This window comes from Ranitomeya variabilis, chromosome 3, assembly GCF_051348905.1.
Source record: "Ranitomeya variabilis isolate aRanVar5 chromosome 3, aRanVar5.hap1, whole genome shotgun sequence".
NCBI lineage: Eukaryota > Metazoa > Chordata > Amphibia > Anura > Dendrobatidae > Ranitomeya > Ranitomeya variabilis.
The window spans coordinates 417,526,630-417,553,453 of NC_135234.1; the positions used below are offsets into that span (position 1 = coordinate 417,526,630).

At 43.2% G+C, this 26,824-nt stretch overlaps 1 protein-coding gene across 7 annotated transcripts in view; it reads right to left on the minus strand.

Annotated features, from left to right (window-relative positions):
* SCML2 (Scm polycomb group protein like 2) overlaps window positions 1–26,824 on the minus strand; it is a 135,316-nt gene that overhangs the window by 36,565 nt on the left and 71,927 nt on the right. For 6 of the 7 annotated variants that reach the window (XM_077296330.1, XM_077296325.1, XM_077296329.1 and 3 more), the window contains exons 4-6: window positions 19,612–19,846; window positions 17,312–17,400; window positions 8,469–8,712 (exon numbers count right to left, since the gene is read on the minus strand). In XM_077296330.1, the coding sequence (XP_077152445.1) occupies window positions 8,469–8,712; window positions 17,312–17,400; window positions 19,612–19,846 (568 nt within the window). The remainder of the gene's footprint in view (window positions 1–8,468; window positions 8,713–17,311; window positions 17,401–19,611; window positions 19,847–26,824) is intronic. The other variant, XM_077296331.1, reaches the window with a different exon arrangement.

Below are 26,824 nucleotides of genomic sequence, written 5' to 3' on the forward strand. Positions count from 1 at the left end.
TTATCACGCAGAGCCGTGAAAATAAAAAATATTTTTTTTTCCACGAAACTGATATTTTAGCCCCCACATATTTATTTTCCCAAGGGTAACAGAACAAATTGGACCCCAAAAGTTGTTGTCCAACTTGTCCTGAGAACGCTGATACCCCATATGTTGGGGGGAACCACTGTTTGGGCGCACAGGAGAACTCGGAAGGGAAGGAGCACTGTTTTAGTTTTTCAAAGCAGAATTGGCTGGAATTGAGATCGGATGCCATGTCGGGTTTGGAGAGCCCCTGATGTGCCTAAACAGTGAAAACTCCCCAATTCTAACTGAAACCCTAACCCCAACCCTAACCCCAGCCCTAACCCCAACCCCAACCCTAGCCCTAGCTCTAACCCTAGCGCTACTTTCACACTAGCGTTTTTTTGCATACGTCGCAATGCGTAGTTTTGGCGAAAAAACGCATCCTGCAAAGTCATCTGCAGGATGCGGTTTTTCCCCATAGACTAACATTAGCGACGCATCGCATCGCATCGCATCGTGCGACGGTTGCATCGTGTTGTGGCGGACCGCCGGCAGCAAAAAAACGTTACATGTAACTTTTTTGTGCCGACGGTCCACCATTTCCGACCGCGCATGCGCGGCTGGAACTCTGCCCCCACCTCACAATGGGGCAGCGGATGCGTGGAAAAACAGCATCCGCTGCCCCCGTTGTGCGGCGCTTGCACAGTATGCGTCGGTACGTCGGGCCGACGCAGCGCGACGGCCCCGTACCGACGCTAGTATGAAAGTAGCCTAACGGGAAAATGGAAATAAATATATTTTTAAAAATTGTATTATTTTTCCCTAACTAAGGGGGTGATGAAGGGGGATTTGATTTACTTTTATAGCGTTTTTTGGGCGGATTTTTACGGTTGGCAGCCATCACACACTAAAAGACGCTTTTTATTGCAAAAAATAGTTTTTGTATCACCACATTTTGAGAGCTATAATTTATCCATATTTTGGCCCACAGAGTCATGTGAGATCTTCTTTTTTGCGGGACGAGTTGACGTTTTTATTGGTACCATTTTCGGGCACATGACATTTTTTGATCGCTTTTCATTCCGATTTTTGGGAGGCGGAATGAACAAAAACCAGCAATTCCTGAAATTCTTTTAGGGGGGGGGGGCGTTTATACCATTCCATGTGTGGTAAAATTGACAAAGCAGTTTTATTCTTCAGGTCAGTACAATTACAGCGATACCTCATTTATGTAATTTTTTTATGTTTTGGCGCTTTTACACAATAAAAACTATTTTATATAAAAAAATAATTGTTTTTGCATCGCTTTATTCTGAGAGCTATAACTTTTTTATTTTTCTGCTGATGATGCTGTATGGCGGCTTTTTTTTTGCGGGACAAGATGACGTTTTCAGCGGTACCATGGTTATTTATATCCGTCTTTTTGATCGCGTGTTATTCCACTTTTTGTTTGGCGGTATGAGAATAAAGCGTTGTTTTTTGCCTCGTCTTTTTTTTTTTTTTTTTTTTTTATGGTGTTCACTGAAGGGGTTAACTAGTGATATAGTTTTATAGGTGGGGTCCTTACGGACGCGGCGATACTAAATATGTGTACTTTTATTGTGTGATTTTTTTTATTTAGATAAAGAAATGTATTTATGGGAATATATATATATATTTTTTTCTTTATTTAGGAATTTTTTTATTTATTTTTATTTTTTTACACATGTGGACATTTTTTTTAACTTTTTTACTTTGTCCCGGGGGGGACATCACAGATCGGTGATCTGACAGTGTGCACAGCACTCTGTCAGATCACCGATGTGACAGGCAAGGGCAGAGGCTTGCCGGCGCCTGCTATTAGGAACTCTTAGCAGGCGCCGGCAAGCTAGGTCATCTCATGACCCGGAAGGAGTCCCGCGGCCATCTTGGATCCGGGGACTCCTTCAGGTCACCGGAGCAGCGCGATCTCATCGCGTTGCTCCGGTGCGAGAGCGCAGGGAGCCCCAGTCCCTGCGCGATCCCCCTCTATGCCGCTGTCACTATTGACAGCGGCATCAGAGGGGTTAAATGCCCGCGATCTGCGATAGCGCCGATCGTGGGCATTGCTGCGGGGTGTCAGCTGTCATATACAGCTGACACCCTCACCCGATCACCGCGGCGCTCAGCGCGAGACCGCGGTGATCGATGCGCCGTACTAGTACTGCTGCTGGCACAAATGCAGTGCCGGCAGCGCAGTACTAGTACGGCGCATGTCGCGAAGGGGTTAAAGAGTATCTGTCAGCAGGATTGTGCATAGCAGAAGCGTTTTTGTTTTTTTTTTATTCAGTATGTACCTACATTCATTATGCAAATTAGAGGCGGGTCAGTGAGGGATCAGTGAGGTGTCAGCAGTCTGCATTATGAATATATAATCAGAGCACCACACACCCCATCCCCTCCTTAGGGTACGAGAATCTCATTAACACAAAATAAAGATTAAGAAACAGCCACAAGACGGATTTCACCAACCAAGGTATCATTTTATTCAGTACTAGCTGAAGAGCCCGGCGTTGCCTGGGCATAGTAAATATCTGTGGTAGCACCTCACTTCTCTTATTTTCCCATCACGCCTCTCGTTTTCCCCATCACATCTTTCATTTTCCCCCTCACATCTCTCATTTTCCCCCTCACTCCTCTCATTCCCCCCTAACACTTGTCATTTCGACCTCACATCTGTCATTTTCCGATCACTCCACTATTTTCCCTCACTCCTCTCATTTTGCACTCACACCTTTTCATTTTCACCTCACACCTCTCATTTTCACCTCACACCTCTCATTTTCACCTCAGTATATACATGTTTGTCATCTCCCTTATATATAGTATACACCTGTATGCCATCTCCTGTATATAGTATATACCTGTATGTCATCTCCCCTGTATATAGTATATACCTGCTGTGTGTCATCTCCCCTGTATATAGTATATACCTGTATGTAATCTCCTCCTGTATATAGTATATACCTGTGTGTCATCTCACCTATATATAGTATATATCTGTGTCATCTCCTCCTGTATATAGTATATCTGTATGTCATCTCCTCCTATACATAGCATATACCTGTATGTCATCTCCTCCTGTATATAGTATATACCTGTAGGTAATCTGCTCCTGTATATAGTATATACCTGTGTGTCATCTCCTCTTGTATATAGTATGTACCTGTATGTCATCTCCTCCTGTATGTAGTATGTACCTGTATGTCATCTCCTCCTCTATATAGTATATACCTGTGTGTCATCTCTCCTGTATATAGTATATATCTGTGTGTCATCTCCTCCTGTATATAGTATATACCTGTGTGTCATCTCATCTCCCCTGTAAATAGTATATACCTGTGTGTCATCTCCTCCTGTATATAGTATATATCTGTATGTCATCTCCTCCTGTATTAGACCTCGTTCACACGTTATTTGGTCAGTATTTTTACCTCAGTATTTGTAAGCTAAATTGGCAGCCTGATAAATCCCCAGCCAACAGTAAGCCCACCCCCTGGCAGTATATATTAGCTCACACATACACATAATAGACTGGTCATGTGACTGACAGCTGCCGGATTCCTATATGGTACATTTGTTGCTCTTGTAGTTTGTCTGCTTATTAATCAGATTTTTATTTTTGAAGGATAATACCAGACTTGTCTGTGTTTTAGGGCGAGTTTCGTGTGTCAAGTTGTGTGTGTTGAGTTGCGCGTGGCGACATGCATGTAGCGACTTTTGTGAGATGAGTTTTGTGTGGCGACATGCAACTTTTTGTGTGTCGAGTTGCATGTGACAGGTTAGTGTAGCAAGTTGTGTGCAGCAAGTTTTGCGCATGGTGAGTTTTGCGCGTGGCGAGTTTTATGTGTGGTGCCTTTTGAGTATGTGCAAAGTTTTGTGTGAGGCAACTTTTGCATGTGTTGCAACTTTTGTGCATGTGGCAATTTTTCCGCGTGTGCAAGTTTTGCGTGTGGCGAGTTTTCCATGAGGTGAGTTTTGCATGTGTGGCGAGTTTTGCATGTGGAGAGTTTTGCGCGTGGCGAGTTTTGAGCGGCAACTTTTGTGTTTCGATTTTTATGTGGCGAGGTTGGTGTATGAGTGGTGAAATGTGCGCTGAGGGTGGTATATGTGTTCGAGCACGTGGTAGTGCGTGGCGCATTTTGTGTGTGTGTTCATATCCCCGTGGTGGTGTGGTGATTATCCCATGTCGGGGCCCCACCTTAGCAACTGTACAGTATATACTCTTTGGCGCCATCGCTCTCATTCTTTAAGTCCCCCTTGTTCACATCTGGCAGCTGTTAATTTGCCTCCAACACTTTTCCTTTCATTTTTTCCCCATTATGTAGATAGGGGCAAAATTGTTTGGTGAATTGGAAAGCGCGGGGTTAAAATTTCACCTCACAACATAGCTTTGACGCTCTCGGGGTCCAGACGTGACTGTGCAAAATTTTGTGCCTGTAGCTGCGACGCCTCCAACACTTTTCCTTTCACTTTTTCCCCATTATGTAGATAGGGGCAAAATTGTTTGGTGAATTGGAAAGCGCGGGGTTAAAATTTCACTTCACAGCATAGCCTATGACGCTCTCGGGGTCCAGACGTGTGACTGTGCAAAATTTTGTGGCTGTAGCTGCGACGGTTCAGATGCCAATCCCGGACATACACACATACACACATTCAGCTTTATATATTAGATAACAGCGCTGACCTGACACTGTGTGTAGGTTACTGTGCACAATCCTGCTGGCAGGTTCCTTAAAACACATCAAATTGTGTAAATTATTACTCCAAGACCTATTGATTAAAAGCAACTTTTGTTCATGTGACAACTAGTGTTGAGCGATACCGTCCGATACTTGAAAGTATCGGTATCGGAAAGTATCGGCCGATACCGGCAAAGTATCGGATCCAATCCGATACCGATACCCGATACCAATACAAGTCAATGGGACTCATGTATCGGACGGTATTCCTGATGGTTCCCAGGGTCTGAAGGAGAGGAAACTCTCCTTCAGGCCCTGGGAACCATATTAATGTGTAAAAGAAAGAATTAAAATAAAAAATATTGCTATACTCACCTCACCGAGGGAACCGGCACCTTACCGAGGGAAGCGGCAGCGTTCTTTGTTTAAAATTCACGCTTTTCTTTCCTTTACAAGAAGTCCAGGCTTGTGATTGGTTGCGTGCCGCCCATGTGGCCGGGACGCAACCAATCACAGCAAGCCGTGACGTAATTTCAGGTCCTTCAGGATTTTAAAATTACGTTCCGGCGTTGTGATTGGTTGCGTCGCAGTCACATGGGCGACGCAACCAATCACAGCAAGCCGTGACGTAATTTCAGGTCCTTAAGGATTTTAAAATTACGTCCCGGCTTTGTGATTGGTTGCGTCGCAGTCACATGGGAGACGCAACCAATCACAAAGCCGGGACGTAATTTTAAAATCCTTAAGGACCTGAAATTACGTCACGGCTTGCTGTGATTGGTTGCGTCGCCCATGTGACTGCGACGCAACCAATCACAACGCCGGAACGTAATTTTAAAATCCTGAAGGACCTGAAATTACGTCACGGCTTGCTGTGATTGGTTGCGTCCCGGCCACATGGGCGGCACGCAACCAATCACAAGCCTGGACTTCTTGTAAAGGAAAGAAAAGCGCGAATTTTAAACAAAGAACGCTGCCGCTTCCCTCGGTAAGGTGCAGGCTGCGTCGGAGAGGTGAGTATAGCAATATTTTTTATTTTAATTTTTTCTTTTACACATTTTTACATTAATGTTGTTTCGATACCGATACCCGATACTACAAAAATATCGGATCTCGGTATCGGAATTCCGATACAGCAAGTATCGGCCGATACCCGATACTTGCAGTATCGGAATGCTCAACACTAGTGACAACCCATTTAAGGGAACATTCACAAGTCAGTTTATATTTTTTCAACTGCAAAAAAATTGACAGTTTTTCTCCTACGTGTCATCCATTCGTAAAGACTGATGGTAGTAAACTGTCAGAAATGTTGAATAATCATTACCAAGTAATGGATCTATTAAAATATCATATGAAAATAAATGGAAAATGAATGTCTTCCATTTTTCATTTGTTTTCAAAGCGAGTCAGTCAGCAGTTTTTCGATATGGAATTGTTAGCAGCATGATTTAGAAACAGAGACCCTGATTCCAGCAATGTATCACTTATTGGGCTGCTTGATGCAGTTTTGCTTGATGTACCGTAGATGAAGTAAAGCCAAGTCTTCTGCTCTGTGTACAATCCCACCCACACACCCCTGACTGGCAATGTCCTGTGTACACTGTGCATTGTCAGCTAGTCAATCAGCGGTGGGGGCAGGGTTACACAGATTAGCCTGACTGGCCTGCACGTGAAATAGTCCTCTAGTGATAATCTCCTGCTGGTAAAACACTGACCGTATTGAGACTACAGCACACAACCTAATAAGCGATACATCCCTAGAATTAGAGTCTCTGCTTCCACATTACGCTACTCTCAGATTAAATACCAAAAACCTGCTGACAAATTCCCTTTAATAGATCCCCTTAGATGTGAATGACTGATCCTTAGCCGCTAAAAGGGAAGAGAATGAGATATGCTCTGAGTTCTGTTAAAAAACTGATGTGTAACTAGATAAATTAAAGAGCTTGTCTGACACCGAAATATGACTAGAGAAGCACATCTGATAATTCTCTGATGACACGCTCTCAGTCACCTGATGGCTGCAGCCAAAGGTTTGAGAGGTGCTCTAACTTCCAAATGTAGGGGGCATTGCTTCTGGCACAGGTGCAGACATCCGAAATAGCCCGAGCTGGATCTATGTGGGAAGATGGAAGGTGACCGTGCCACCGGTTTTTATTTTAAGCCGATTCCTACCTTAAAAAAAATATGTTTTCTACATCAGACAATCCCTTAAAACTCTCCAAATTAATCTTAATATAGCTCTTGAAGGAGAACACTGACTAGAATAGCATACATTTTGGAGTTAATGGCATGCTCTTATAAACTGTAGTAAGGATTTAATAAAAAAAAAGTAAATAGAAATTGCATTTATCTATTAAAGTAGAAAAAATACAATCCATCTGGAAACCCTTTTCCTGAAATACTGCTGTACTTATTTTTGTGCACATGTATCCCCTGCGTATACTTATGCGAGTTGCCTTTATTTATCAGAAATAATTTAAAAAAAACAAACAGCTCTTTGGCTCTGTAAATTGTGCCCTAAAGCCTAAAGGCCCCGTCTCACACAGCGACGCTGCAGCGATACAGACAACGATGCTGATCGCTGTGTGGTCGCTGGGGAGCTGTCACACAGACAGCTCTCTCCAGCGACCAACGATCAGGGGAACGACTTCGGCATCGTTGAAACTGTCTTCAACGATGCCGAAGTCCCCCTGCAGCAACCGGGTAACCAGGGTAAACATCGGGTTACTAAGTGCACGGCCGCGCTTAGTAACCCGATGTTTACCCTGGTTACCAGCGTAAATGTAAAAAAAAAAAAAAACAGTACATACTCACCATCTGTTGCCCGTCAGGTCCCTTGGCGTCTGCTTCCTGCTCTGACTGAGCCGCCGTACAGTGAGAGCAGAGCGCAGCGGTGACGTCACTGCTGCGCTCTCACTTTACGGCGGCTCAGTCAGAGCAGGAAGCAGACGCCAAGGGACCTGACGGGCAACAGATGGTGAGTATGTAGTGTTTGGTTTTTTTTACATTTACGCTGGTAACCAGGGTAAACATCGGGTTACTAAGCGCGGCCCTGCGCTTAGTAACCCGATGTTTACCCTGGTTACCAGTGAAGACATCGCTGGATCGGTGTCACACACACCGATTCAGCGATGTCAGCGGGACCTCAACGACCAAAAAAAGGTCCAGGCCATTCTGACACGACCAGCGATCTCGCAGCAGGGGCCTGATCGCTGGTACGTGTCACACATAGCGAGATCGCTACTGAGGTCGCTGTTGCGTCACAAAACTTGTGACTCAGCAGCGATCTCGCTAGCGATCTCGCTATGTGAGACGTGGCCTTAAGTTTGTTTTTTTTGTACTTTTCTCATGTAAATGACTATCTATGCTTTACTACAGCTTACCATGTGATGCCCAGATTTACACATCACAGTCTATAGTCATTGAAGGCAAAGGATAGACCTGTTCACTTATTCTTCTACACTGCCACCTAGTGGTGTGTTTATATAGTACAGTTACTTTCTACAAGCACTGCACTTGCACTTCTTTGAACCTTAAAGGTGTGCCATACTGATTGCAGTGCATTAGTCACAGAACATCACAATTACATTCACACTTATAAAACTTACATCTTCCACAAAAAAAGAATCTAAAAAAAAAAAACATCTTGCACACATCATTCTTTACTTTCCCATTATAGGTTTGTAAAACAAAAGCTTAGGATGGACCTTTTAATATTCACTGCATCTTAAATGTTCAGCAAGTCATGTTACCTACCGTTGTTTCCAGGGGGCTGTAAAGAGTCTCCAGTTATACTGCACCACCCTACAGGAAAGATGTCACGAGAGTCATATTTGCACCAGTAGTCAAAGGCTCCCCTCCATCCATCAAATGTGATGAATATTTCATCTCCTTTCACATCTCCAACCGTAGCCGGGCAGATTAGAAATGGATTCTTTTTGTCCACAGCTTCCAGTTTCAATCCAGTTTTAAATAAATTCTGAGATGGTTTTTGTGGTTCCTGTTGAAAAAAAATATAGAAATTAGTTTTTTCCCCTATTTGAATAGCTAGAAGACACAAAAAAAAAAAAAAAAAAAAAAAGATTCAAGGCCAAAAAGCACAAATAGTGTGAAATGGCTATTGCCCATCTGGATTGGCACCCCACACCACCATGCTCACCTTTCTGGTGTAGAGGGGCGATCCAAAAGTAATGATAATCGGTTATTTCTAGTGCACACAGAAATTTAAATAAAATGTTTTCTTCTCTCTTAGGCACCCACTAGTCCAGGAAAAACAAAAATCACTTAAATAGACCACGATTCCTGGGAGCTACATTCATTTGAATATGAACTGCCGAGGAGTGAACATGAAAATGGAAAAAAACGAGCTCAGAGCTGTCATCAAATACCTCTGCTTGAAAAAAATGACTACCAAAGACATACACAGCGACTTGGTGGAAACATTGGGGGACTCTTCTCCTCCATATTCCACAGTTGCACGCTGGGCCAAGGAATTTAAGCTGGGAAGAACATCGACGGAAGATGAACATCGTGAAGGACGCCCATCCACGTCCCTCAATGAAGAAAACGTGAAAACAGTTGAAGAAGTTGTATTGGCAGATCGAAGAGTGACTATCAGGCATGTAGCTGAGGTCACAGGGATCTCATATGGCAGTATTCAAAGAATCCTTGCAAAAGAATTGCATATGAGAAAGGTCTCCACGCGTTGGGTGCCAAAAATGTTACCGACGAGCAAAAGAAGAAACGAGTTGACATTTCAATAGCAAATCTCGAAAAGTTCCAAGCAGACAAGGAACATTTTTTGTCACGTTTTTTGACCATGGACGAGACCTGGATCCACCACTTTGATCCCGAAACTAAACAACAATCGATGACATGGAAACGAGCCGACGAACCGACGCTGAAGAAATTCAAAGTGTCAAGCTCAGCAGGGAAGGTTATGTGTTATGATCCGGTGACCTTGGAGCCGCATGAAACTTTCTCTGGAGTAGGTGGAAACTACTGACCGCAGATCCTGAACTAACACCGCAACTAGAAGTAGCCGTGGGGTGTGCCTAACAAACCCTAGACACCTCGACACAGCCGGAGGACTAAATACCCCTATAGATGGAAATAGGAATACTACCTTGCCTCAGAGCAGAACCCCAAAGGATAGGCAGCCCCCACGAATATTGACTGTGAGTAGGAGAAGAAAAGACACACGCAGGCAGAAAACAAGATTTAGCAAAAGAGGCCACTCTAGCTAAATAGGAAAGGATAGGACAGAATACTAGGCGGTCAGTATTAAAACCCTTCAAAAAAATATCCACAGCAGATAATACAAAAAATTCCACAATCTAACTAAAGACGTGGAGTGAATATCTGCAACCCCAGAGAATCCAACAAGACTGAGAAAATACTGACACAATCTAAGCTGGACAAGAAAACACAAAAGAATAGCACTGAATTATGAAGCACACAGCATGTGTGCCACAGAAACAAAACCAGACACTTATCTTTGCTGATTTGGCAGAAAGGCAGGAGGAACCAGGCAGAGGTCCAACACCTCCCAACAACAATTGACAACTGGCAAGGACTAATGAATCCTGCACACCTAAATACCCCAGTCAGAACTGCAATCAGCAGACACACCTGACCAGGACTGCAACCCAGGGACAACTGCATTACCACCTACAACCACCGGAGGGAGCCCAAAAGCAGAATTCACAACAGTACCCCCCCCTTGAGGAGGGGTCACCAAACCCTCACCAGCGCCCCCAGGCCGATCGGGACGAGCCAGATGAAAGGCACGGACCAAATCAGCAGCATGGACATCAGAAGCAAAAACCCAAGAATTATCCTCCTGGCCATAACCCTTCCATTTGACAAGGTACTGAAGCCTCCGCCTCGAAAAACGAGAATCCAAAATCTTCTCAACCACATACTCCAACTCCCCATCAACCAACACAGGGGCCGGAGGATCAACAGAGGGAACAACGGGCACCACATATTTCCGCAATAAAGATCTATGGAAGACATTATGGATAGCAAAAGAGGCAGGAAGCGCCAATCGAAAAGACACTGGATTAATAATCCCAGAAATCCTATAAGGACCAATAAACCGAGGCTTAAACTTAGGGGAAGAAACCTTCATAGGAACATGACGGGAAGACAACCAGACCAAATCCCCAACCCGAAGCCGGGAACCAACACACCGACGACGGTTAGCAAAACGCTGAGCCTCCTCCTGAGACAACACCAAATTGTCCACCACATGAGCCTAAATCTGCTGCAACCTGTCAACCACAGAATCCACACCAGGACAGTCAGAAGGCTCAACCTGCCCAGAAGAAAAACGAGGATGAAAACCAAAATTACAAAAGAAAGGCGAAACCAAAGTAGCTGAACTAGCCCGATTATTAAGGGCAAACTCGGCCAATGGCAAAAAGGCCACCCAATCATCCTGATCAGCAGACACAAAGCATCTCAAATAGGTCTCCAAAGTCTGATTAGTTCGCTCGGTCTGGCCATTTGTCTGAGGATGAAATGCAGAAGAAAAAGACAAATCAATGCCCAGCCTAGTACAAAAGGCCCGCCAAAACCTATAAACAAACTGGGAACCTCTGTCGGACACAATATTCTCAATATTACCATGCAAACGAACCACATGCTGAAAAAACAACGGAACCAAATCAGAAGAGGAAGGCAATTTAGGCAAAGGCACCAAATGAACCATCTTAGAAAACCGGTCACAAACAACCCAGATAACCGACATCCTCTGGGAAACCGGAAGATCAGAAATAAAATCCACAGAAATATGCGTCCAGGGCCTCTCAGGGACCGGCAATGGCAAAAGTAACCCACTAGCACGGGAACAACAAGGCTTGGCCCGCGCACAAGTCCCACAGGACTGCACAAAAGAACGCACATCACGTGACAAGGAAGGCCACCAAAAGGACCTACCAACCAAATCTCTGGTACGAAAAATACCAGGATGACCAGCCAACACAGAACAGTGAACCTCAGAAATCACTCTACTAGTCCATCTGTCAGGAACAAACAATTTCCCCACAGGACAGCGGTCAGGTCTGTCAGCCTGAAATTCCTGAAGAACCCGCCGTAAATCAGGGGAAATGGCAGAAAGGACCACCCCTTCTTTCAGAATGCCGACCGGTTCAAGGACCTCAGGAGAATCAGGCAAAAAACTCCTAGAAAGGGTATCAGCCTTAATATTCTTAGAACCCGGAAGATACGAAACCACGAAATCAAAACGGGAAAAAAACAAGGACCATCGAGCCTGTCTAGGACTTAGCCATTTGGCAGACTCGAGGTAAATCAGATTCTTATGATCGGTCAGGACCACAATACGGTGCTTAGCTCCCTCAAGCCAATGTCGCCACTCCTCAAACGCCCACTTCATAGCCAACTCCTCCCGATTGCCGACATCATAATTGCGTTCAGCAGGCGAAAACTTGCGGGAGAAGAAGGCACACGGTTTCATCAAGAAACCAACAGAATCCCTCTGAGACAAAACGGCCCCTGCCCCAATCTCAGAGGCGTCAATCTCAACCTGAAACGGAAGAGAAACATCCGGTTGGCGCAACACCGGAGCAGAAGTAAATCGGCGTTTAAGCTCCTGAAAGGCAGAGACAGCCGCAGAGGACCAATTCGCCACATCAGCGCCTTTCTTCGTCAAATCGGTCAAGGGTTTAACCATGCTGGAGAAATTAGCAATGAAACGGCGATAAAAATTTGCAAAACCCAAAAATTTCTGAAGGCTCTTCACGGATGTGGGTTGAATCCAATCATAAATGGCCTGAACCTTAACCGGATCCATCTCCATAGATGAGGGAGAAAAAATGAAGCCCAAAAAAGAAACCTTCTGCACCCCAAAGAGGCACTTAGACCCCTTCACAAACAAAGCATTGTCACGAAGGATCTGAAATACCATCCTGACCTGTTCCACATGAGACTCCCAATCATCGGAAAAAAATCAAAATATCGTCCAAATATACAATCAAGAATTTATCAATATAAGTCCGGAAGATATCATGCATGAAAGATTGAAAAACCGATGGAGCATTAGTGAGCCCGAATGGCATCACAAGGTATTCAAAATGGCCTTCGGGCGTATTAAACGCAGTTTTCCATTCATCACCCTGTCTAATACGAACAAGATTATATGCCCCCCGAAGGTCAATCCTAGTAAACCAACTAGCCCCCTTAATCCTAGCAAACAAATCAGAAAGCAAAGGTAAAGGGTATTGAAACTTGACCATGATCTTATTCAAGAGGTGATAATCAATACAAGGTCTCAAGGAGCCATCCTTCTTAGCAACAACAAAAAATCCCGCTCCCAACGGTGAAGAAGATGGCCGAATATGCCCTTTCTCCAAAGACTCCTTAACATAACTCCGCATGGCGGTATGTTCAGACACAGACAGGTTGAAAAGTCGGCCCTTAGGAAACTTACTGCCTGGAATCAAGTCAATCGCACAATCACAGTCCCTGTGCGGTGGAAGGGAACTGGGCTTGGGCTCATCGAATACATCCTGAAAATCAGACAAAAATTCTGGAATTTCAGAAGAGGAAGAAGAGGAGATTGACATCAAAGGAACGTCATTATGAACCCCCTGATAACCCCAACTAGTCACAGACACAGACTTCCAATCCAACACAGGATTATGTACCTGCAACCACGGAAAACCCAGCATGATAACATCATGCAAATTATGGAACACCAGAAATCGACAATCTTCCTGACGGGCTGGCGCCATGTGCATGGTCACCTGTGTCCAAAACTGAGGCTTATTTTTAGCCAAAGGTGTAGCATCAATCCCCCTTAAAGGAATAGGGTTCTGCAAAGGCTGCAAAGGAAAACCACAACGCCTGGCAAACTCAAAATCCATTAAGTTCAAGGCGGCGCCTGAATCCACAAACGCCATGACAGAAAATGATGACAATGAGCAGATCAAGGACACTGATAACAGAAATTTAGGTTGTACAGTACTGATGGTAAATGAACTAGCGATCCTTTTTGTCCGCTTAGGGCAGACTGAAATGACATGAGAAGTGTCGCTACAATAATAACACAACCTATTCTGACGTCTGAATCCTTGTCGTTCCGTTCTAGACAAAATCCTATCACACTGCATTGGCTCAGGAATTGGCTCTGAGGACGATGCCACAGCGTGCACAGTTCTACGCTCCCGCAAGCGCCCACCATAACATATTTAACGGATTCAGAAAGACCCTTTCTGAAAATTGCCGCCAAAGCATCATCATTCCATTTAGTCAACACAGACCATTTTCTAAATTTCGGACAATACAATTCTGCCGCCTCTTGACCCTGAGACAGGGCCAACAAGATCTTCTCCGCTTGATCCACAGAATTCGGTTCATCATATAATAATCCTAAAGCCTGAAAAAAGGAGTCTACATTAAGCAAAGCAGGATTCCCAGATTCCAGGGAAAATGCCCAATCCTGTGGATCACCACGCAGCAGGGAGATGACGATTTTAACCTGCTGAATGGAATCACCGGAGGATCGAGGTCTCAGAGCAAAAAACAGTTTACAATTGTTTTTAAAACTGAAAAATTTGGACCTGTCACCAAAAAACTAATCAGGAGTAGGAATCTTCGGCTCTGAAACAGGAGTCTGAACAATATAATCAGAAATACCCTGTACCCTAGCAGCAAGCTGGTCTACACGAGAAGCTAATTCCTGAACATCCATGCTAGCACAAGACTCCTCAGCCACCCATAGATAAAGAGGGAAGAAAAGACAAAACAGACTGCAGAAAAAAAAAATGGCTCAACACCTCTCTTCCCTTCTTGCATTTAACTCATTATTGGCCAGTTGTACTGTTATGATCCGGTGACCTTGGAGCCGCATGAAACTTTCTCTGGAGTAGGTGGAAACTGTACTGACCGCAGATCCTGAACTAACACCGCAACTAGAAGTAGCCGTGGGGTGTGCCTAACAAACCCTAGACACCTCGACACAGCCGGAGGACTAAATACCCCTATAGATGGAAATAGGAATACCACCTTGCCTCAGAGCAGAACCCCAAAGGATAGGCAGCCCCCACGAATATTGACTGTGAGTAGGAGAAGAAAAGACACACGCAGGCAGAAAACAAGATTTAGCAAAAGAGGCCACTCTAGCTAAATAGGAAAGGATAGGACAGAATACTAGGCGGTCAGTATTAAAACCCTTCAAAAAATATCCACAGCAGATAATACAAAAAATTCCACAATCTAACTAAAGACGTGGAGTGAATATCTGCAACCCCAGAGAATCCAACAAGACTGAGAAAATACTGACACAATCTAAGCTGGACAAGAAAACACAAAAGAATAGCACTGAATTATGAAGCACACAGCATGTGTGCCACAGAAACAAAACCAGACACTTATCTTTGCTGATTTGGCAGAAAGGCAGGAGGAACCAGGCAGAGGTCCAACACCTCCCAACAACAATTGACAACTGGCAAGGACTAATGAATCCTGCACACCTAAATACCCCAGTCAGAACTGCAATCAGCAGATACACCTGACCAGGACTGCAACTCAGGGACAACTGCATTACCACCTACAACCACCGGAGGGAGCCCAAAAGCAGAATTCACAACAGTTATGGCGTCCGTTTTTTGGGACGCTGAAGGAATTATTATGGTGGACTACTTGGAGAAGGAAGCCACTATTACGGGCTCCTATTACGCAGAACAAATAAGAAGATTGCGGTAGGCTATCAAGGAGAAAAGGCGCGGCAAACTGCGGGCTGGAGTGCTGTTTCACCAAGATAACGCGCCGGCTCACAAAGCAGCAGTTGCCATGGCTACCATTCAAGAAGCGGGCTTTAAACTGGTGGAACACCTCCCCCTATTCGCCAGATCTAGCCCCCAGTAACTTCTTTCTCTTTCCTCAGCTCAAGGAACACCTCCGGGGCAAGAAATTTGACGACAATAGCGACGTGATAACCGCTGTTGGGGATTTTTTTGAGGGTCAAGATCAAGAATTTTTTTCGAAGGGAATTCTAAGTTTAGTAAAGAGATAGACTAAATGTATAGACTTGTTAGGAGACTATGTAGAAAAATAAAAAATTTTTTTACTATATTCATTGTGTTTAGTATTGATTATCATTACTTTTGGATCGCCCCTCGTAGCCATCTAGATAGGCGATGTTATAGATTCATTTTTGCTCCTGAAGGAAAGCTCATTTGCATACCTTATTCTCGAGGGGACAAAGGGCCTGATTCACTATTGCCGGTATCCATTTTTGGAGTTTTTCTTTTTGCGCCTTACTCTTTAAAATTTGTGCTATTATGAAGTGTATTTTATTGTGTTTGACTAATGTTTTTTACTTTGCAATTTTTCAGGATGGGGGGGTGTGTCTTCCAGATGATTTGATCATTTGCAAATTTTTGAAAAATTGTCTCGCCTAGATATTTTGGCACACATTTTGTGCTATGTTGAAAAATGGAGGACTTTTAACGAAATCACAGAAAAAGACGAAAACAAACATTCTGACCATTTCCGACTGACTGCTTTGACGTTTTCAAACTGACTGTTAAAAACTATGTGGATTTGCGGGTAAATCTGACCTTTACCTACAGGACTGCATTAACAATCGATTTGAAAATTGCACAGATACAGAGTAAAACCACTTTTCACAGCAGTTTTCAGCCACTATATAAGGGCTCACCATAAAATGTTAATCCCCCCAAATAAAAAAAGTAAGTGATCCTTTATCCATAGCATAGGGGATAACTTGCTGATTGCTGGAGGTCTGAACTTTGGGACACTTAAGGATTCTGAGATGATGGCTCTGGAACCACGAGAATGGACCTTTGCAGATGCGTCCTGGATGGAGCAGAGATGCTAGTGCTCATGCTCACCCTCTGCTCCATTCAAAGTCTATGAGACTGCAAGAGTTAGCCAAGTGCCATACTCAGGAGTCCCATGAACAATGAATGAAGCATGTCTCACCAATTCAGGTGGAGACTGTAAAGCATGGTTCCTGTGGTTCCGGAGTTCAGATCTTAAATTGTTGGAACCCACACGATCAGAAAGTTATGTCCTATCTATAGGGTCCACAAGCATAGGGGATAACTTTAATTTTTGGATATAACCCATAAATACTACATTCACACATCTGTTGTACATGTCCGTTTGCGTTTTTTTTTCCCCAAACATGATTCGGACCCATAGGGTGTCATTAATTCATTCACGCGTCAGTTTTAAAAATGGATCCATCCCAGGTCAGCGATTCTCAGAGCAGGTTCTATTTTCATCTTTTCTGCAGATGATAGTTGGCTGCTAAAGTCCATGCAGATTGGGAGACATACTTTATACTTCAGCGTTCCATCCGTTTTTCACCGATCCAGTGCTAAGAGTCAATGGATAAAAAGTTCATACTGACTACCTCACTACGTTTTGATTTTTTAAACAGAGATTAAAAAAATGGATGTAGAACGGATGACACGAGAGAGAAAAAAGAACAGTTTTCCATTGATGATAATATGGAAATGTATGTGTTAATTTAACTGAAGAACAACTAAGGAAAGTTTCAACCCTTAAAAATATTTGTAGGAAAATAATGGACTTTTATTTCTTACCTTTTTAAAGTATGTAGCGGGTGCCATTTCTGCTCCATTTAGTGTTCTTAACAGAAACATAGGCCAGGAAGAGGCATTCATCCGGAATCCTTCCAGAGAGAGGATAGAAATATCACTACAAATATGAGGCTACACTGTTTTTATTCAGATCCTAATTTACTTTATAATATAAATATTCAATAGAAGAAATACATACAATATCCTGGATTTGTAAAAATGCCACAGTTCTATAATTGCTCCATACTTTACCCTTTCTGTATACTGAAGTATAACTATATGTAAAGCTTGCTCTGCTGCATGCTATCCAGTGGGTACGGATATTGGAAGAACTATGCAAGATGTACAAATAATGTTTATACTACAACTACCATCTCAGAGGACACCATTATACGCCTGTAGGCAGATGTTCACTGTCCCTGACATCAGTTATTATTGTCATTATTATCATTATTAATAATAGCCTTCAGGAGTTTGCATTACCCTTTTACAAAGTACAGCTCCTCAAATGTAGCCCTATGACTGACTTTGCTTTTCAAGCCTACTCCTGCAGACTATGTTCACACACATTGTTTTTGCTGCATTTTTTATCTGCAGACAAAGGCTACTTTCACACTAGCGTTAACTGCATTACGTCTCAAAACGTCTTTTTTCCGAAAAAACGCATCCAGCAAAAGTTTTTGCTGGATGCGTTTTTTCCCCATAGACTTGTATTGGCGACGTATTGCGACGGATTGACATACGTCGTGTACGTTTTACGACGGATGCGTCGAAATTTGGCGATACGTCGTCGGCAAAAAACGTTGCTTGTAGCGTTTTTTGTCTCCGCCTAAAAAACGTGTCGCGACGCATCCTGCGGCATGCGTCGTTGGCTACAATGGAAGCCTATGAGCGACGGATGCGTCGGGACACGTCGTACGACGCAATGCAGCGCTGCAATACGTTTTTTTACACTGAGCATGCTCAGAAGCTGGATTTTGTTGCCAAATGGCCAGACACCCCCAAATCTATATAAACCTGGCCTGGGCCTTCAACCCCACATATATGGCCACGTATATACGTGGCACTTAAATACGTGATACGTGGCACTGAAATACGTGGCACTTAAATACGTGATACGTGGCACTGAAATACGTGGCACTTAAATACGTGGCACTTAAATACGTGGCACTTATATACGTGGCACTGAAATACGTGGCACTGAAATATGTGGCACTGAAATACGTGGCACTTATATACGTGGCACGTATTTAAGTGCCACGTATTTAAGTGCCACGTATATAAGTGCCACGTATTTAAGTGCCACGTATTTCAGTGCCACGTATTTCAGTGCCACGTATTTAAGTGCCACGTATTTAAGTGCCACGTATATAAGTGCCACGTATATAAGTGCCACGTATTTAAGTGCCACGTATTTCAGTGCCACGTATTTCAGTGCCACGTATTTAAGTGCCACGTATTTAAGTGCCACGTATATAAGTGCCACGTATTTAAGTGCCACGTATTTAAGTGCAATCCTCACAAGAACACCTTCCATCGCTGCCACAAAACTAAAACCCTCAAAGATGGGCTGTAAAAACAGTAATTATATAGTTTTCCATATTTTCCAGTAGCCAATCAAATTTGGGAGCCTCCCATTTTAAAAACGGATCCGTCGTAAAAACGGATGCAACGGATGGTAAAAACGGATGCAACGTATGCAACGCATCCAGTATTTTCGACGGAAACGTTTAGCGGATTTGCGACGGATCCGTCGAAATGCTGGATGCGTGGCATACGTTTGTCACCGTTTTTCACTTTTTTGACGCATCCGTTTTTTCGGCAAAAAAACGGATTTGCGACGTAATGCAGTTAACGCTAGTGTGAAACTAGCCGCCTGCTCTCTTGGCAGTACAAATGCAGAATTTAAAACGCATGTTTGCAACATTATATGTATGATTTGTCTACAGTACAGGTTGAAAATATTAGTTATTTTATTTAGTGTTTTGGCACTTTCTCATTGCTTTCTATGGGTGCAAACATGCTGAAAGAATTGTCATGCTGCAGATATAAAAAAAAAAAATGCTGCAGTTCTCAAATTCAGTCAGGAAAAAGAAAGAATAAGCTGTGTGCATGAGATTTCTGAAATCCAATAGCATTTGCTGGTACTGTAAAACGCAGCTTTTTCTCTGCAGCAAAAATGCTGTATGTGAACACAGCTTTACTTCTCAGGGCTAAGGAAGTGATCAGTCACTGCATCACAATGTGTCTCATTCTATAGGTCTTCTCCAGTATACTGTAAAGACCTAAACCCAGCCTCTTACCCAAGGGTGGCTGCAGCATATCTCCCGTTTTTTCACATGTACCAATTTGCTGGATATCCGATGAGTCCACCAGCCTCCAGAAATCATTCTTATCATCACTGCCATCCAGTCGTAAACGCAAGCGAGCTCCAGAGATTCCAACAACAGTGGCTATACAAACGGAGGTAACATTTCGGGGGTCATGAGCTTCCACTTTCATGCCAATTTTAAATTCATTACTGGGTGGGATCCTAGACTACAAAGAACAGAATATAAAATCCTGGTTCACACTGTACAAAAGATAATAGCAGCAAACAATTCCACTAAATGTCCAAAGAGGGGTCACCACTGTGGGGACTCACATCTTCAGTGTACAGGCCACCCCGTACAGTCTCTGGATCTGAATTAGACATGTTATAGCAGCAGGGATAGTACTTAGGAGTATGAATATATCCATTAATAGGGATGATATCAGCATGTCGTTTACTTATCAAGGTGAAATGTTCGACCATACACATTCCTTTTTTACTTTCAGATCTGAGAAACATTACACAGTTTCTTAATCCTGTGATCTGCTGATGGTCACAAGGATTTAAAAAAAAAACCTGTGATTTGTTATGACAAGTTCAATGTTTCAACAAGAGTCTAAAAAAGTGAAAAGTAGAGAAAAAAATTTTAAAAAAATCATTATTTAAAACTTCCTATAGATAGGCCATCAATATTAGACCAGGAGGGTGGGGCAGGGAAGAAACACAACTCTTTACATCAGTTCTGCAGACACCATGTTGTGGAGCAGGCGGAGCAGAGTAGATTGATATATAGTTTTGTGAGAAAAGTTTCAGTATAGCCTGTGATTTAATAATTTAATCTTCTGCCCTTTCTGGGATTTTTGGTCCAGTTGGCGGTCCTATCAGTGACTGACAGCTATCTTCGCGCAAGTGGATACAGAGAAAGCTGTCAGTCACCGCAAGATCATGGTGACATGTTTCCTTCAACCCCTTCACCCGAAGCCTGTTTTCACCTTCCTGACCAGGCCAATTTTTTCAATTCTGACCAGTGTCGCTTTATGTGGTAATAACTCTGGAACGCGTCAACAGATCTCACTGATTATGAGAATGTTTTTTTGTGACATATTGTATTTCATGATAGTGGTAAAATTTGTTCAATATGACTTGCGTTTATTTGTGAAAGTATTAGAAATTTTCGAAATTTGCGAAATTTTACCCAATTTTCAATTTTATTCCCTTAAACCAGAGATATGTCACACAAAATAGTTAATACATAACATTTCCCACATATCTACTTTACATCAGAACAATTTTTGAAACATAAATTTTTTTTGATAGTAAGTTAGAAGGCTTAAAAGTTAACCAGCGATTTCTCATTTTTACAACAAAATTTCAAAACTTTTTTTTTTTGGTGACCACGTCACATTTGAAGTGACACTGAGGGGCCTATATGACCGAAAATACCCCAAGATGACACCACTCTAAAAACTGCACCCCTTAAAGTGCTCAAAACCACAATCAAGAATGTTATTAACCTTTCAGGTGCTTGATAGGAACTGAAGAAATGTGAAAGGAAAAAATTAACATTTTTAACGGAAGGACACAGAACACTTTTTGAACGCAAAATTGGCTGGAATCGAGAGTGGCAGCCATGTCACGTTTGGAAAACCCCTGATGTGCCTAAACAGTGGAAACCCAGCACATGTGACCACATTTTGGAAACTAGACCCCTCAAGTAACTTATCTAGATGTGTAGTGAGCATCTTGACCCCCCATGTGCTTCACAGAAGTTTATAATGTTGAGCCGTAAAAATTAAAAAAAAAAATTCTACAAAAATGTTTTTAGTTCCAAATTTTTTTTTATTTTCACAAGGGTAACAGGAAAAAATAAACCCCCAAAATTGTTGTGCAGTTTCCCCTGTTACCCTTGTGAAAATAAAAAAAAAATTGGGACAAAAAAAACAAACTTTTTTTTGTAGAAAAAATTATTTTTATTTTACATTTTCACGGCTTAAAGTTATACATTTTCATGAAGCACCTGGGGGTTCAAGTTGCTCACCACATATCTAGATAAATTCTTTGGCGGGCGGGGGAGGTTCCAAAATGAGCCACTTGTGGGAGGTTTCCACTGTTTAGGCACATCAGGGGCTCTCCAAATGCGGCATGGCGTATCTCTCGATTCCAGCCAATTTTTGTGTTCAAAAGTCAAATGATGATCCTTCCCTTCCAAGCCCTGCTGTGTATCTACCTACTCAGGACAAATTGCACTACAATCTTTGGGGTCCAAATTTTCCTAAGTAGGCAGATACTCGGGCTCGGAAGGGAAGGATTTTGTTTTCCGCACAAAATCCGCATCTCCTGGCAGAAACCGCAGGTGCAGATTTGCCGCGGTTTTGATGCAGAATTGATGCGGATTTTTTGCGGTTTTTACCCCTGCGAATTTCTATTATGGAAGGGGTCAGAAACGCTGCAGTTCTGCACAAAAGAAGTAGCATGCTACTTTTGTTCCGCAGCAGTTTTCATGCGGTATTTTCCGCACCATTAGCACAGCTTTTTTTTCCAACTGATTTACATTGTACTGTAAATCACTGTGCGGAACTGCAGAGTTTCTGCGTGGAAAAATCCACCTTAATCTGTGGGTGTAACCTGAGGTACTCTCGCACAGCTTGTACAGTATAATTCAGTACCTGGTCCTCTTACTGGGCGGGTATTGTCAAAATTTTAGCCTGCCTTTAAAAAAATTTTTACATTTCCTGCTGAAGTGTTCAACTACTAACTGAATTTTATATAGATGATGATCAAAGTTGGGATCGTCTGGGGGAGGACACTTCGCATTACTATCATAATGCAAACATTTTTGGATTGCTTCAAATTGTGTGCTTGTCATGGCCATGTGGAATACCGATGCTGTAGAATATATCAGTACTCCAGTATTGCCGAAGCTCTGTTTTTTGACTATGCCCATATGCAGCACAATGCCCCAAAATGTCAACATCTCTGCTGGATTTACAGGGGTCCATCTGGCGTATGAGGACGTGGGATTTTGGGTGAAAAACTGATGGCCATACAAATTTTTCTGGGCCATCATAAGATTTATTATTTCCTCACTGAAAAAGAATTTGAAAAAGTCAATTTCAGTGATGTCAAATTGGTTTTCTGAGCTGCCAATGAAATCTGGAAAAACAGGCTGATAATTTTCCATATGGGATCGATTGCTGAAGGGGTTGCCTGGGTCCTAGGGAGCCTTGCTGGGGTCCACTCTCACTAGATGAGGAGAAGGAGGAAGAGGAATGTGGGATCTTCCTCACTGCCTGAATCCATGCAGGAGGCAAGGAAAATGTATGCCCCCTCTGGTGACTAGGTCTTCTTGACGAATGGGTCATTTCTATTTTGTTCTTCAAAACACTGGGATCTTCCTCACTGCCTGAATCCGTGTAGGAGGCAAGGAAAATGTAAGCCTCCTCTAGTGAACAGTGTCTTCTTGACGAATGGGCCAGTTTTTATTTTGTTCTTCAAAACACTGGGGATGTGTGTAAGTGCAGTTTTACACATCTATTGTGTGGGGCTTGTATAAAGGGTACTATTTATTGTAAAAGTAAGTAAAGAGAAAAAAAAAAGAAAAAATGAAATATTTAGAAGAAACGCTGAGAAGAGAGAAAATGAAAAGAAAAATCAGCAGATGTTAAATAAGAAAAACGTTTGTATAAAATAAATTAGTGACATTCACTACACTAATGACCTTCCTATAAAGTTACGCTACCTATTCTTTTTTTGCAAAAGAAAAACAGATGTCACTAACACTACGACGCTCCCTTAATGCCCTAGCTAAAAAATTGCCAGGTGATAATTCTTTTCTTTTTTTTTTTATTAAAAGAAACACGCTTCCTCCGTACCTATAAAGCTACTCTGCACTAACTACTAATATTTTTTTTTAATTAACAAAATCGGATGTCAATAACACCTATGTCCACTAGCTACCTCCCTACCTATGAAGCTACTTTGTAATAACTATTATTTTTTTTTGGTAAAAAAACAAATTGGACGTCACGATGCGACATCCTCTACTCCAACTAGCCAAAAAAAGAACAAGTCCACTGCCACTGATAAGAGTGCTGCGGACATGATAAAAGCACATATGCACAGCGCAGGATACTGCGAAAAAAAGAGAGCCAAAAATACAACTGGGGGTGGGAGGGATGGGGACAGGAACAGGGATTGGGGAACTGCTGCTGCTGTGATCACAGATCAGTCATAGCACACAGCACAGATCGCAGGAGACACACGAGGAGTTCAGATCGCAGCAGGATCTCACTGGCCACCAATGAATTTCTCTCTCTCTCAGGTACACAGAGAGGGTATAGAAGCACTCTGCATGCCAACTCTAAGGTAAAGATGGTGTGCTCGCTATTTCAGATTAACCCCTTTGGCGCTGATTGGTCGTCAGCAACTAATCAGGGAGAGGTGATGTGGCAATTACCCAACCCATTGTGACTGCTGTGATCGGTACGGTCTCAGACAGTACCAATCACAACATGTCACATGATTTAATTATTTTTTTTACTATATTGTAACATTGTGGTGATTGGCTGGTCAGAACTGATCAGCCAATTGCAACGTTCGCTGACGTGGGGGGCGGCACCGATCCCAGAGATGGCCTGCTGTCACAGACAGCAGCCATCTTAACGCTGTCACAGCATGATGCCTGGAAATAGCGTAGCTTTGCGGGAATTAAGCTCCCGCGAAGGGGTTAAAAATGCTTCTGCAAAGAACATGGGCCTGTTACAGTTTACACAGCTCTATATGCCACCACACCCCAACCTGGACTAATGTTGATGGTCTTCCTGAAAGAGAGGTCAATCATTTTAAAACTGAAAAACCAATTTAATCTACTATATAATTGTGTAAGGGTCACCTCCGTCTGCCTGTCCTTCTGTCTGTCTGTCTGTAACGGTTATTCGTTCGCTGATTGGTCTCGGCAGCTGCCTGTCATGGCTGCCGCGACCAATCAGCGACGCACACAGTCCGGAAGAAAATGGCCGCTCCTTACTCCCCGTTCTCACTGCCCGACGCCCGCATACACCCCTCCAGTCTGCCCTCACACAGGGTTAATGGCAGCGGTAACGGACCGCGTTATGCCGCGGTGTAATGCACTCCGTTGCCGCTGCTATTAACCCTGTGTGACCAACTGTTTACTATTCATGCTGCCTATGCGGCATGAATAGTAAAACGATCTAATGTTAAAAATAATAATAATAAAAAAAATCGTTAGATACTCACAGTCCGTCGGCCCCCTGATCAACAATAGGCCTTTCCCGCTCCTCACGCTGCGATCTCGCGAGATGATGACGTAGCGGTCTCGCGAGACCGCTACGTCATCATCTCGCGAGACTGCAATGCACTCTTGGGACCGGAGCGGGCGAGGAGCATCGCTTGGATCCGGAGGCTCCGGAAGGTGAGTATATAACTATTTTTTATTTTATTTCTTTTTTTTCACAGGGATATGATGCCCGCATTGCTATATACTGCATGGGCTGGACAATATACTACATGGGCTGTGTAATATACGTGGCTGGGCAATATACTACATGGGCTGCGCTATATACTACGTGGCTGCGCAATATACTACGTGGACTGCGCAATGTACTGCGTGGGCTGCGCAATGTACTGCGTGGGCTGCGCAATGTACTGCGTGGGCTGCGCAATGTACTGCGTGGGCTGCGCAATGTACTGCGTGGGCTGCGCAATGTACTGCGTGGGCTGCGCAATGTACTGCGTGGGCTGCGCAATGTACTGCGTGGGCTGCGCAATGTACTGCGTGGGCTGCCCAATGTACTACGTGGGCTGCGCAATGTACTACGTGGGCTGCGCAATGTACTTCGTGGGCTGCGCAATGTACTTCGTGGGCTGCGCAATGTACTACGTGGGCTGCGCAATGTACTACGTGGGCTGCGCAATGTACTACGTGGGCTGCGCAATGTACTACGTGGGCTGCGCAATGTACTACGTGGGCTGCGCAATGTACTGCGTGGGCTGCGCAATGTACTACGTGGGCTGCGCAATGTACTACGTGGGCTGCGCAATGTACTACGTGGGCTGCGCAATGTACTGCGTGGCTTGCGCAATGCACTGCGTGGGCGGCGCAATATACTACACATACATATTCTAGAATACCCGATACGTTAGAATCGGGCCACCATCTAGTACCTATATAGTTAGAGGACTTATGCACTACTGGACAACTCCTTATTAATTGCCACAGAGTGACTCACAAATTAAACAAAATAAATACAAAGAAAAATCCAGTGCCCCTGGTCTGCTCTGTGCCATATTCTCCACCAGTCTAATGACAGAAACATTGTCAGGAGACCACTGCAGCCAATTAGCGGCCGTTGATTGATTGCAGTCTTCACTATTCTGTACAATTGGAAGAGCAGTGTTTTTTCCGTTCTGGCAGAACAGTGAATGCTACAGCATTCTGTGACCATTAAAAAAGACTTGTCTAGTAATAATCAACCCTTTTAAATTATGATGTAATAACAATATGATCTTCACAATCTACATTTTGTATCCCTATATTAAGGTTGAACTCTATACATATTTCATAAAATGTCTATTATTGAAAATACAAAAATAATACAAAATAATACAAAAATCTGTTGATGATTCTTTTTGTTGTGTATTATAAAAAAAAAAAAATTTTGAATAGGAAAATACAAAAATAACATAGACCCATTCACAGACCGAGATTTCAAGGAGATGATCTGACACCTATCCTTATACTTCTGCTTTAGTAATACTTGCATTCCTCATGGAGACACACTTTTGGATCATCTTCTCTTACGGTTTTTGCTATATTCCAGCTGGAAATAAACATCAAAGCTCAGTCCTAGGACCCCTTCCTTTCTCCCTATATACTGCCCCTATTGAACAAACCATCAACAGATCTCAATTCCAGTACCATCTATATGCCAATGACACCCAATTAGACACATCGTCTCCTGACATCACCCCTGCATTACTATAAAATACCAATATGCAAATTGCCTCTTCTGCGAAAAAGAGGACTTAACTCTATAGCGCCACCTGTTGGAAGTAACGATCCTACAAGTCACAATCAACCCTTTAACGGAGTCGTGCAATATGACTTAGGATAAAAGCCAAATCAGTATATCAATTCGCAGACACGGTGTTTCGGGCTATTGGCCCTCGTCAGTGCGAAGCATGAG